This window comes from Artemia franciscana, chromosome 15 (genome assembly GCF_032884065.1).
Source record: "Artemia franciscana chromosome 15, ASM3288406v1, whole genome shotgun sequence".
In the NCBI taxonomy this organism is placed as follows: domain Eukaryota; kingdom Metazoa; phylum Arthropoda; class Branchiopoda; order Anostraca; family Artemiidae; genus Artemia; species Artemia franciscana.
This window is the reverse complement of record NC_088877.1, coordinates 34457129-34471210: the sequence shown is the minus strand read 5'-3', so window position 1 is coordinate 34471210 and position 14082 is coordinate 34457129. Positions and strand designations below refer to the sequence as shown.

The window sequence follows — 14082 nt, the reverse complement described above, 5'->3', positions numbered from 1 at the left end:
AACGTTTTCCTATTAATAACACTTTATTTACAGTAAAAAGTCTCTGTCTTTTTAGATTACTTGTTCCAGGACGAATCTTCAATACGTATTCATTTACGTAATAAAAAATCTAAAACCAATGCTACTTGACACTTCATTGATTCAAACCTTAACTCAGCCTGTCTAGATCGTATTAGAAATTTAATAAACATTGTAATAGGTAGGTGCATTTAATGGAGCGATAAAAACAAGGCATTTTCATCAAGACCTCTCAGAAATAACTCTTAATAAGGTTTACATTTACCTCTAATAACAACTCAGTCTTCTGGAATTGGTTGCTAGGAGCCCCCGTCTTTCATTAATTCATTGTTGCTTTTGCTCATATTTTGTCCTTTATAAGTTTTTTTTCACGTGTTGTTTTTTCATTTGTTGAATTATAACTGACTTTTTTCTGTATTTTAATAATGCTTGTAAATTTGTTTTTGTTCATGAAATTTCTATGTACAAAAAGTTTTTATCCTTTAGATTTATTGATTGATGATAAAACTTCAATATATTTCACAAATGCAATTTAAGTATCTTGTAGCCTATGCACATAGGTAGTCGCATTCGAGAATTCCCTTAATTTCAGCTTAAAGTTTTGTTTAATAAAGAGAAAAAAGGAAAAAACTTTTTATCATGTATGAAGGTATGTTGTCGTGATGAGTAGTCAGTAGTTGTAGCGATAGTTTTGTGGCTATTAAATTTCATTGAAGTTAATTTTTTAAGCTTTTGTAACAATGCACCATACCGATAAATACGACAGAATGTATAGAGGTTTGTTAAAATGGAATTTAGCAATAGCAAATTGAAAAACCAAATGTATTCATATCATGAAAAATTCTATGAAGGCGAAGCTTAATGAAGCCCTTCGTAAAACACTGCGTGTGGGTGTTTTCAGCTATGGGGAACAGGCTTTTGCTCATTTAATTTGTAGAGCTTCTGAATCCTTTAATAATATAAATACATTCTAATCCTGTAACAAGAAAAAATTTAATCTGTCATTAATAAAGTTAAATAAAAAGATGTTGTTTTTCTGACTCTAGACGAGGTATTCATTTTCACTTTCGAAATCTAGCAAAATTATAAAGAAATGAACAAAAATAACTTAGCGCATGAATTGAAGAAATTGGGGAATAAATTAATAAAGTACCCTAAACAGCAGCATAAGAACAGCATAAGAAATGAAGAAACAGTAACTAGAGTACACGTATTGTCTGTTACAATTCAGAAGGTGGTATGATACCTAACAAAATTTTAGTTTTTGACTACTATGAGAAATGATTTATCTAAAAAACAAAAATATTCTTTTTAAAATATGATGGGGTAATATTTAACAGAGAAAGATAATTTTTTAAACCACATTGGCCTACCATAATAAAAAAAATTAAACACAAAACGATCAAAACTGCGGTTTTCTAAGGCCAGCGAAAATACTAAAAAATAAAGCAAATATTTGAGAGGACAACCGCCTCCCTTCTTCAGCGCAAATATAAAATTTCAAGGGAAATACCAAAAAATATGAAAAGACAAAGAAAAATAAAAAAAAACAAATTTAATTTCCACTATCCTTGGTGCTTTAAGACCTAAATCAGATAGTAGAAACGGAATATATCCACAAGAAATGTCACCAAGCCTAAAAAACTTTAAGACCTAAGTCAGAGAATAGAAAACACATATTATCCAAAGAATGTCCCACCGCTAAAAGAGCTTTAAGCCCTAAGTCAAAGAGTAAAAAACGGATTGGATGAAAAAAAAACAAGATCAGAGAACCGAAAACAAATTGAATCTAAATAAAATACCACAGCCCTTAAAAAAATTCAAGACCTGAATAAGAAAGTAGAAAACGGATTAAACCTAAAAAGTTTCACAACGCCAAAAGAACTTTAAGACCTAAAAAAGAGAGTAGAAAACAGATTGGATTCGAAAAATGTCCCCAACGCCCAAAGAGTTCTAAGTCCTAAATAAGAGAGTAGAAAACGGGTTGAATCCCCAAATATGTCATAACATCTAAGAGACTTTAAGACCTAAATCAGAGATTAGATAACAGCTTGGATCCAAAAAATGTTACAACACCTTTCGTGCTACCACAAATAATATATAAACAAATACATAATAAAGATCATATTTTTTTTTTCCACACACAAGCGAGAAGCAACAAATTAAAAGTTCGAAAAGCAATCAAAGCCACTCACTGCCACCTCACCTACAAGTCGAAGAAATACAAATGCCAAACGTTTCCAGCATATGAAAATTTTAAAACCGTAAATTAGGACATCAAATTTTTAAGTATTGTTCCAAATAAAGTTTTTCAAATAAAGTGTTTCAAAAAATGTTTTTGCAAGATAATACACACTAATCAATGCAAAGATACTAGTTATGAAAGAAAAAATCACTCCAAAGGAAGAGATACAAAAAAAGAAAAAAAAAGCTTTAGAAATTCCAGCCCAAGGATGGATTCAATAACCGGATATTGCTTATAGGTATTTATTTTCTACAGAAATAATAGGGTTAGCAATACTATATATTCTCACTATATAAGAATTACAAGTGTCCATGTGGGGCGTAAAGAGTCCAATCGTGGATAGTAACCTCAACATTTCTTCAAAAGTCGGTCAAAAACTCATGAAAACAAAATCAAGTGTTATTCAGACATATAGAGGGAACTGAGTCATATTCATCTAGCTCAGATTCATCCTAATCAATTGAAGTTTCTAAGCAACAGTCAGGTAGATGAAAAGATGAGTGATTAGCTGTGACATTAAAGTCCATAGGCTTTTCTAGTTGCTATATTTACCATTCGTGAAGCAAACAAAGAAGGATTTTTTTTTTCAATGCCTTTTCCAGTAAGGTTATTTTTTATCCAAAGAAAGCATAAGGAGTGTTTCGCATACTATCGTGTCACGAAGATGAAAAACAAAATTGTGTTTTAAACGGCTTTCATAAGAAGCTCAGTGGAACATGCTCAATATAGGCTCTGTGGGAGGGGAGTTTACAAGACTTACAAATATTAGATGTTTTCTTCTGTTCAACATGTAGGGATATGAACATTTCTGTCAAGTTCTGAAAAAAGTTTTTTTAAGGTCTTTTTGTAATTTCAATAATATCTACCCCCCTTTAGTTTAAGCATGAAGAAATGTGGACATAAGAGTCCGGTCTCAATGGCCAGGACAGCTGCCTATTATGTAATAAGTTGTGGGTTCGGATCCAGTGGACACAAATATTTCCAATTAAATAACCAGTATTTTACAAAAAACGGAGTTAGATATTTTCTTCGGAAGGGGGTAGTCTGATCACTACCACCCGCCCTATTTAGTGCACTACTCGTCAAGCTGCGAAAAGAGGACAGTGAATGGTATACATGAAAAAAGTACAAGACAAGAACACACAAAAGGAGAGAGAGACACATGAACAAAGACAGAGGGAGACAGGGCAAGGGGACGTGGAGAAAAAGGAAAGAGAGGGAGGATGGTGGTGTATTAAACACTAATTTTTACTTAAAGCCTTAGAAAATTTTGCACATTACTTTTTTAAGACCCTGAATTCATCGTTTTAGATTTATTTATTCATCATTTCAAGCGGTTAGTCAGAAGATTCAAATTATGGAGATTTTACAAATTTGTAAGTCCTCTACTTACCGTAGGAGGTGAACTTCCGCTAACTACGACTCCTTCAGCAAATCTTACCCTCGAGGGGTGTGATTTTAATCTTGCCTTCTTTGCAGCACTCAAGAGCGCGGACTTTCTGGCTGACTGAAAAAAAGAACTTTCTTGAACAATGGAAAATACAAAGAGGAAATTAGTTACAGTATAAATATGCAACAAAGGAAATACATATAATACTGAAATGAAGAATATACATAAAGGATATATATCAAGGAAAATAATACTGAAATGAAGGATATACATACATTGAAATGAAAGGAAAGATTTGAATACGGAAAATAGTAGTGCAAAAAAAGAAAGTTGAAAACACTTGTGAAACTATGAGGTACGGACATGGCAAGCAGATAAAGAAACTGAAGAATCATTAAAACTTATTATTAGGTTAAGGTGACTTTGGAAAAATTTATTGCTTTTACTGTTGGTTTAAGGTTGGAAGGGATGGTAATTGTGTAAGAGCTGATTATGTCGCATTGTACATTGGGAATGTTGGAAAAACGATTAATTTTTCAATTTAATCAACTCGGTGGAGGTGATGAAAGATCTAAGAGCGAAACCAGGGTTAAACAAAGCCAAAGTAAAGCCAAAACAAAGAGCAAAGCCAAGACAAATAGTCTCTGTGAGAGGCAAATCTGGCACAATGTTTTCCATTTAAACATCCTAAGCAGTTAATTGGATCATTATTGATGATCTATCACTCGAAATAAAATGACTGCCTCTTCTGACTGATCTTCTGACTAAAATCACTGATCCATGACATTAATCTAAAACAAACTATTCCTAGGAGTTCAACTTCATGCTTCACAACAATTTCAACTTCACAAAACTTTGCTGGTTCAAAATTTCAACTTCAGTATATTCTCAACAAGCTAAATAAAACCCAACTCATTCTTCGTAGTCATTTTTTGCGAAGGCTGGTAAAAAAAAAAGGTGACAAATTCTACACAGCAGCTGTTAGATTGGACAGAAACAAGACTCAATGGAAATAAGGTTTCATCTACAAAGGTTTCATCTATCGAATATACAAGATAAATTATACTTTAAGCTTGGTTTTTATTCAAACTTTGATTTGCTTTTGTTTAAAATAATTAAGTGTTATTAAAATAACTAATTTTGTTGATTAGTAGTCAAAGTTCTTAAACTATAGCAGGTTTTGCCTAAAAGAGGTTGCACTTTCACAAAAATATCCAACCTCCAATTGCCTCCAGCCCTTCCAGCCGTCTTTTCAAATATGGGTGTACTATAGGCCACTGAACAAAGGTTCATAGAAATTTATTGGTCATGGGCAACAGGTTGAAGAAGAAAGGTCTTAAAGCACCTTTTTGGACCTTTGGACTAGCACCAATTGGATCTTTTTTTGCCATCTGGACTCGTCTTAGTCTGATTCAAACGTGAAAACCAAGTTTTTCTAGGGTTTTTCTTTTGGTTGCTTGAAAATTAGGAAGTTTTTAGGGCAGAAACGCATTTTCATCATTGTTGCCACGTTAAACCGTATAAACATCGAGCAAAAATATTTAGCTGAACGTGATGATACTTTTCGTCTGCAAACAGTTCAAATAATCTGTTCATTCCCAACAAAACTACACCTTCATATCAAAGCAACACCTTCTTAAGCTTTAAGGCAATATATGTTTTCTAGCATAATTTTGCTGATTGTTCGCCAAGCTTATTTTTTTTAAATTCTTCCCTCCCAAATGACCGAAAAATGTGTAACTGCATAAGGTAGTCTTTTTTTTTGTTAAGAAATGAATTAGATTTTCTCTAATTTTAAAAAAATTATCAGGTTGTGTAAATTTAAGCTTGACCAGTTCAAACTAGTCAGAAACTGTATGCAGGGGAAACTGTTGTACCTCTGACCAGGATGTACCTATGACCACCTTTTCTTGTGCTGCCATCTTACATATTTTTTGGCAGTTAGATGTACCGTTACATGCATAAGGAGTGCTGCTATACATGATATGAAGATCAATTTATACTTACAGATCTTTCAAGAAATTTATATCAATTTCCATCTCTAAAAGTAAGTAATTTCATGTACTAATTTCTTTATTATATTCCTTTGTATTTCAACTGAAAGTAACGGGCAACATTAAAACATAAAACAAACAGAAATTATTATGCATACGGGGAGAGGGGTTGCCCCCTCCTCAAAATTTCACTCTTCTGGCTAATCCTGAATCATGGTGTAAATTTATCCCTGGCTATTACCCTTAACTCCTCCACATGTAAAGTTGAGTCGGTGAAGAGAAAGAAAGCCATATAAAGAAACTTTGTGTAGGAATTCTGGCACAATTCCCCAATGTAAAGTTTCCCCTGAAAAGTTAACCCCCCTGAAAACTTCTCTTTCCATAGAGAATTCTACCTTTGCAAAATCCCCCCCAGCAGAAAATTTGTCCTCCCCACCCGGAAAATGTTTGCATACTTGCAAGTAATGAATACTATGCGAAAACAATATAAAAATTTTTAATCTCAAAGACCTTTTTTCAGGAGCTGTGGGGGGTCATGCTATCTGCAAAGACATATTTATTGGACCTTTCAACTATCCTGAACAAAATAGTTCTATCAGATTTTTGATCGGAATATTTTGGGGAAAAGAGGCGCGGGAGGGTGCCTAGCTGGCCTCCTTTTTTTGATCACTTAAAAAGTGCACTAGAACTTTTAATTTCCGTCAGAATGAGTCCTCCACTTATTTTCTAGGCCCAGTGGGTTGATACAATCACCCTGGGGGAAAAACAACAACACATAAACACGCATCCGTGATCTTTTCTCCGACAAAAAGTACAAAATTCCACATTTTTGCAGATAAGAGCTTGAAACCTTTACAGTAGGGTTCTCTTACAGGCTGAATCTGATGGTGTGATTTTAATCAAGGTTCTTTGACTTTTAAGGGGTATTTCCTACTTTTTTCGAAAATAAGGCAAATTTTCTCAGGCTCGTATCCTTTGATAGGTAAGACAAAACTTAATGAAACCAGCATAAAAATCCAATATTTTTGATATATTTATTGGTATCAAAATTCTGTTTTTTAGGGTTTCGGTTACTATTGAGCTGGGTCGCTCCTTACTTACAGTTTGTTACCACGTAACCAACTGTTTGATCAATATTGATTTACTTTTCACTGTTTATTATTGCACTTGTATCTATGGAGTAAATTAATAGCATAGTATTTCAATCTTAAATTCATAATCTATAACTGAATGAATGCATTTAATAAATAATGGTTGCATGTCGTACCTTTGACGGCAATAAACGTTTTACCTTTGACCGATCAATGGTACAACATATTATTATATTTAAAAGAAACATTAGTACGAAAAAATAGGTCAATTATTTAGTATCGTTTAGATGATTAATATATAGAATGCATCCCCCTTTCCCTTTTTTTTTGTCTGAGCAGTTGAGATGATCTTGAAACAAATTGGCAAGGACGTTTTGCTCAGAAGCCAAGAAATCTCTCAGAATAAAAGCCCAAAGGGGTCTCTGTGGGATAAATGCTGCTGGCATCACCATTCCACCTATGTTAATATTCACAGAAAAAAAAACTTTCTGTTGAAAACATTTGTTTTTTTTTTATTTAATTTCTGATCGTTTTTAAGTAATACCGTAAAATCTGGCTCTCCCTCCATGAAAAATTCCAGTACTTGTGTATTGTGCGCCACTCACTCAAGTCTACGATGGGCAAAACTCGAGAACAAACCGGTTTCTTCGTTAGTTTCTTCGTTATTTTTGATAAAAAAAATGGGCTATATATTTGCACATTAGGGGGGGGGGGAAGTATAGTGGGTCCACAGCCAAAATGTGTTAGATACAATTATTTTGCATATTATGAACTAAGAATTGTTTTCTGACTTCAAACTTTCCAAATACACGACCCCCCTCCACCGAGTCTAAATATATAGCCCAAATTATATATTTCCCCTCTATACGGTCACTTGGTCTTTGTCTTGTCTCAAGCTAAGCTGAAAGAAACTGACGAAGAAACCGGTTTGTTCTCGAGTCTTATACAGCGTAAACTTGAGCGAGTGGCGTATAATACACAAGTACCAAAGTTCGCTTCCTCCTACGAAAAAAAAATAAAACAAAAAACAAAACTCAAAAGAAATTTTCGAATTTCAAAAGCCTTATTTTCTACGGTTGGGTATTTTTCGGGGGGGGGGGCATTTTCACAGGGAGGTTATTTTTGGGAGGGGAAACGTTTTCTGGAGGGAGTTCCAGGCGTATCTTTTTTTGGTGGAGGGGGCGTGGGGTAAACGTTGGCCACCGACTCAATACCCTTATAATAATACGTGTATTCCATTTTGTTCCATTAGATCTCCCTCAACACCCCCATTAAATGTCTCATGCAATTTTTCAGGGAAACAGTTGAAGCTAAGAAGCCTATACAGAAAAAAGTCTCCCTTAACAGAGATTAAATAAAAAAAACAAGTTTTTTTTTAACTGAAAGTAAGGAGCGACGTTAAAACTTAAAACGAACAGAAATTACTTCGTATATAAAAGGGGCTGCTTCCTCATCAACTCCCCGCTCTTTACGCTAAAGTTTGACTCTTTCTTTTTAAAATAGTAAAAAACTTTAGCGTAAAGAGCGGGGCGTTGATGAGGAATCAGCCCCTCTGATATACATACGAAGTAATTTCTTTTCGTTTTAAGTTTTAATGTCGCTCCTTACTTTCAGTTAAAAAACTTGTCTTTCTTTTATTTAATTTCTCAACGTTTTTGAATCAATGCATGTTTTGATTTTGGCTCTCTGCAGAGGAATAAATAAACCGAAATTTGCATATTTATTTTTTTGGCTAAATGGCTTTCTCATAGTTTTGATCGAATGATTTTGAGAAAAAAGGAGCGAAGGAGGAAGCCTAGTTGCCCTCCGATTTTTGGTTACTTAACAAGGTAACTAGAACTTTCAATTTTTACGAATGTTTTTATACTTAACTTATAAATTAGCTTACGTAACGAACTTTTGTATTCTCATGTTTTTATTACATATATGAGGGAGTTCACCCCCTCGTCAGTACCTCAATCCTTACACTAAAGTTTAAATGTTGTCCCAATTCATTAAGAATGACCTCTGAATCACAAAAGCCGTAGAATAAATAGTTGAAATTACTAATAATACTTTAGCGTAAAGAGCGAGATATTAGGAGGAGGTGAACCCCTCATATGCGTAATAATTTCTTTTCGTTTTAAGTTTTAATGTTGCTCCTTACTTCCAGTTGAAAAAACTTATTCATATTTATTTTTTCATTGTATTTTTAAATAATACTAGAAAATCCTGCGCTCCCTTCGTGGAAATTTTCTTCCCCCATGACAAGTTTCTCGATGGAAAGTTCCCCCAACATATCCCCCTCTTCTCAACCCCTCCCCCAACAAAAAAAATCCCCCTGAAAACGTCTGTACACTTCCCAATACCCATTACTATATGTAAGCTATGGTCAAAGTTTGTAACCTGTAGCCCCACCTAGGGAGACTGTGGGAATACGTCGTCTCCAAATTCATAGTTATAAGGTTTTTCGACTACTCTGAATAAAATGGCTATCTCAGAATTTTGATCTGTTCATTTTGGGAAAATAATTAGCATGGGAGGGGGCCTAGGTGCCCTCCAATTTTTTGGTCATGTAAAAAGGAAACTAGAACTTTTCATTTCCGTTAGAATGAGCCTTCTCACAACATTCTAGGACCACTGGGTAGTTACGATGACCCCTGGGGAAAAAAACAAAAAACAAAACAGAAAAAAATTACAAAATTCCACATTTTTTAGATAGGAGCTTGAAACTTCTAGAATAGGGTTCTCTGATACGCTGAATCTGATGGTGTGATTTTCGTTAAGATTCAATGACTTTTATGGTATGTTTCATCCTTTTTTCTAAAATAAGGCAAATTTTCTTAGGCTCATAACTTTTGATGGATAAGACTAAACTTGATGAAACTTATATATTTCAAATCAGCATTAAAATGCGATTCTTTCGATGTAGCTATTGGTATCAAAATTCCATTTTTTAGAGTTTTGGCTACTATTGAGCCGGGTCGCTCCTTACTACAGTTCGTTACCACGAAATGTTTGATACTGAAGAAACTTTTCCAAGGCCCATTCATAAAGAAATAATTAATTCCGATCCTTAATTTTTTTTTTCAGGGAATCTTATTTCGCAACCTAAAACGGTATTTGATAATAACATACTTGTTAAGCAATTAGCATTTAAAAGTTGCACTTTTACCATTACTTAGAAAAGATCTCTTTTATTTTGGTGTTGATTTTTAAGTTCTATCTTGTTTTATTTTTTTTTCTGTGGACTTGCATCTGTATCATTTTTTCATTAATATCTGTATGCTATACTTCTTTTTTTTCACTGGCTAGAATTATCATCGTTTTTATTCTTGGTTAAATTTTTTTTTTTTTATCATGCGTAGCCAGTGCGGTCTCAAAATTATATGAGGAACATCTAAATGATAAATGTGGCATCACAAATTTGACATCTAATGGCTTGTAGCATCCATATACCAAGTACACTAAAGAAAATGTTTCTGTGGTATGAGACCAAATGCCTGCAGTAAGCATGCTTATTGCTATGCGCTAATAATATACTAGAATTGATTTGGTTAATTATATTATTCGGCGTATCCTTAAAATAGTCAAGGGGTATCAAGAACTAAGCCAATCTATTGACTTTTGATGCTCGAGTGTTTAAACCCTGGTCACGCATAAATGCTAAAAAAAAAAGATGCTGTTTGTTATTATAGCCACCATTTCAAGTGGTCCGCTTCTCAAACAGATAGTCCATAATATATCATCACTCTCTCCGACGGGAGATTGTCGCCTGCTGTGCAGAAATGGGGTCAAGTATTTGTCCTCCGTTACTAACTATCGTCTGAAAAATCCTAGGTGCACCCCAAAGTGGTGGAAGTGTGAACCTACCTTATACAGATAACCCGAGTTTAAGAGTGCTAACGCTCCAGGGCAATCGATAGTGTGTAGAACCGTCAGTCCAGAAAATTTCCACGAAAAATGATGGAATAATATTGGATCAGAAAAAAAAACAATATTACAAATGGGACAAACCAAGGCTAAATATCATTTTTCCCCTAACAGAAGATCAGATACAGAGGTAGAATGTGATCTAGCACATCCATGGTGCTAAGCTGGGCTGAACAGCCTGTGCTTTGGCTCGAGAATAAGTAAAAACATAAGAACTATCACTGTCACACCGATTGGTGATAGCTGATATCTTCACTTTTCTGAGATAAATGTCTAAAACCGTCTGCTAAGCTGTTCTCAAAGGGAAGGTCAGAAGAAAGGCGTAGATTATGAGAACTAAAGTGTTATAACTTACACTTCCCAAATAATCCTCCCTTTGAAACAGCTTATCAAACTGTTTTTGGTGTTTATTTCAGAAGTGTGAAGATGTCATATACGATCTTCACATGGGACAACTACGATATGTAGCTGGCAATGATGAGGTGATTGTTATTATTTGTCTTGTCTAATAGATTTTTTTTAATACAAGGACGCATATTGTTTGCAAGGCGTACACAAACAGGGTTAGGATTTCACTACATGAGTAATACTCTGTCTCACTCACTTCTCGTGAGTAATTCTTATGAGCCAAAGATTAACATAATTTCTCACATACGCCACGTTGTTTATTGATAACCCCGGGTGACAGAAGTACTAGCCAAAATATATCTGTGTATGGCGGACTGATCAAACCCCTGTCCAGGCAGGAATTGGTCCTATTGTCACTCCTGATACTTTGTAGTGACTTTTCAAAATCAGGATATTATCTTCAGTGTGAACAATAAATAAAAACTGCCTGTACGTGCTAAGATATCCAACCAATTATATTCCACCAATACTATTACTAGCCAATCATAGTTCACCTAAAATTTTGAACTCATAATTCAACGAAAATTTCATAATGCCCCTCACTTTGACAATATTTCCGTGAGACGACAACTTGAAATCCTGCATTAATTTCGTCAACGTTCAAATCTCTTTATTTATCACTTTCTGTAATGTAGGTCCCATCCAAAATTCCACTCTTCCCTCCCACCAGTAATAAAATTACGCGTACGCGCCTGGTAAAAACAACAAGTTTTATTATTCAAAGAACTAAAGAAATCTGTACTTCCGAACTGAAGTCGCGGCTATAGCAAAATTTCCTCTGTTTGTCAGGTTTATAAGCCGTTTAGTTTCGAGTCGACACAGTTTTCACTATTTCCAAGATATTTCTAAATTCTTTCCAACTCCTAAATGAAAGACTAGAATACAGAATGGTAATAGTCTGACTTGTAATGTTTTATTTTTCTTTTAAACAATATAAGGCCAAGGCTAGTAGATAATTTATCCAGAACGTGACCTGTCATACACTTTTTATCTTATGTATGTTTATCTGATACCAACTTCGTTCAAGCTGTTTTGGCTTCTTTTCCTTCGTAGCAACTCTAGTAATTTGCCCTAGCAAATTTGGTCAAGATTAAATTACACGGTGAAGTGCTATAGCATGTTAGCTTGATTTTCCATGACCTTGCGATATACTATTATGACCTGTAAAAAAACTCTGCTATGTTCAATTATTAATCATAGTTATTCGTTAATGGAAATTGTACATAAAATACAAGTAAAAAAAAATCCTTTCATTTTCTTTCTCTTTAAGAATAAAAATCATATTAACATTACAATTTAAACACCAATACAATACAAAATACTTCAATTATCATAAACTACCATGTGATCATGCAGAGGAAGGGGCTTTCGGACATATAACCCCTTGAAATCTTGCAATTTTTAGTATTGATCTCATAAAATCTTTATTTTCCAATGACCTTTCTATATAAAATGTTGTTTATGTCATATTAGTTTAACCATTTGAATCAGGTGCTGCGTTTACATGCAAATTTGACTCCACTTTATTCATCTATTAAATAAAAAAAAGCAAGTTTTTTAATTGAAAGGATGGAGCGATAATAAGACTTAAAACGAGCAGAAATTATTTCATATATGAAAGGGGCTTTCCCCTTCTCAACACTTCGCTCCTTACGCTAAAGTTTTTTCTTTTTTTAAAAAGTAGAGTTGTCAGAAAGAGTCAAACTTAAACGTAAAGAGCCAGGCAATAAGCAGGGGAAAGCCTCTTTTATAATCGGAATAATTTCTGTTTGATTTAAGTTTTAATGTCGCTCCTTACTTTTAGTTTAAAAAAACCTGTTTTTTTCTATTTAACTTCTGAACGTTTTTCAACTAATGAAGGTTCAAATTTGGCTCACCGTACATGAAAAACTAAAATAAATTTTGTATATTAATTTTGGCAGGTTTATTCCATACATGAAAAGTTGTCCCATCTTTGATACCTTGCTCTTTATACTAAACCTGTTAGCACTTTTAAAATATCTTTCTATTTTATTTAAATGGCCTCCGTGTTTCAGCAGCCGCTCTACATAAATTGGGAAAAACAGTCATACTTTGGCGTAAAGAGCAAGGTATTGAGGAGGGGGCAACCGTTCATAAATAGAATAATTTCTATTCTTTTTTAGTTGTAATGTTTCTCCCCACTTTCAGATCATTTTTTATATCATTTCTGGTCGTTTTTCAAATAATACCGATAGATCTGGCTCACTCTCTTTGAAATATACCCCTCCCTCTCACGAAAATATCCTCCATGGAAATTTAATTCAACGTAAAGTCCCCCCTTTCTGTCAAATTCCCTCCAGACAGTTCCATCCTCGCTGAAAATCCTCCTCCCCATAAAATTGCTTGCGGACGATTTAGCCTGAAAAATCTCCTTAGCATTATTTTCATTTCGATAAAACTTTAATCTCTAATCCGTTTCTTGATCACTCCAGAAATGCCCCCTTCCGTGGAAATTGTTTCTCAGAAATCAAAACATAGTGAAAATAAGCCCACGGCTAATTCTCCTGGAACATCTGCACATGGAATTTTTGGCAAAGAGAATGTAAGACAATTAAAAAGAATTTCGCACAGTAATTCTGTCAAATCCCCTCAGTGTAGTATTTTCCCTGGAAAATTCATCCCCTGGAAATTTCAGGTCTCTCTCCACGTACTGTGGGCGGTCATTTTACACCTAATGAGATAGTTATTTGATCTTTCAATTATACTGGACAAAACGACTGTATCAAAATTTTGATCAGATAACTTTGGAAAAAATGGGAGTGAAAAGGGGCCCAGTTTCCCTCCAATCTTTTTGGTCACTTAAAAAGGGCACTAGAATTTTTAGTTTCCGCTCGAATGCAGTCTCTCTCGATTTTCTAGGGCCATTATTTCAATATAATCACCCTGGGAAAATAAAAACAAACGAAACAAATAAACAAGTATCCGTGATCTGTCTTCTGGCAAAAATAGCAAAATTTCACATTTTTGTAAATAGGAGCTTGAAAGTTCTACAGTAGAGTTCGC

The 14082-nt window shown here is 34.3% G+C and overlaps 1 protein-coding gene across 4 annotated transcripts in view; it reads right to left on the bottom strand.

The window, feature by feature from the left end:
- The window catches only part of LOC136036401 (uncharacterized), a 425531-nt gene that overhangs the window by 185633 nt on the left and 225816 nt on the right, over positions 1-14082 (bottom strand). For all 4 annotated transcript variants that reach the window (XM_065718603.1, XM_065718604.1, XM_065718606.1 and 1 more), the window contains one exon: positions 3657-3770. In XM_065718603.1, the coding sequence (XP_065574675.1) occupies positions 3657-3770 (114 nt within the window). The remainder of the gene's footprint in view (positions 1-3656; positions 3771-14082) is intronic.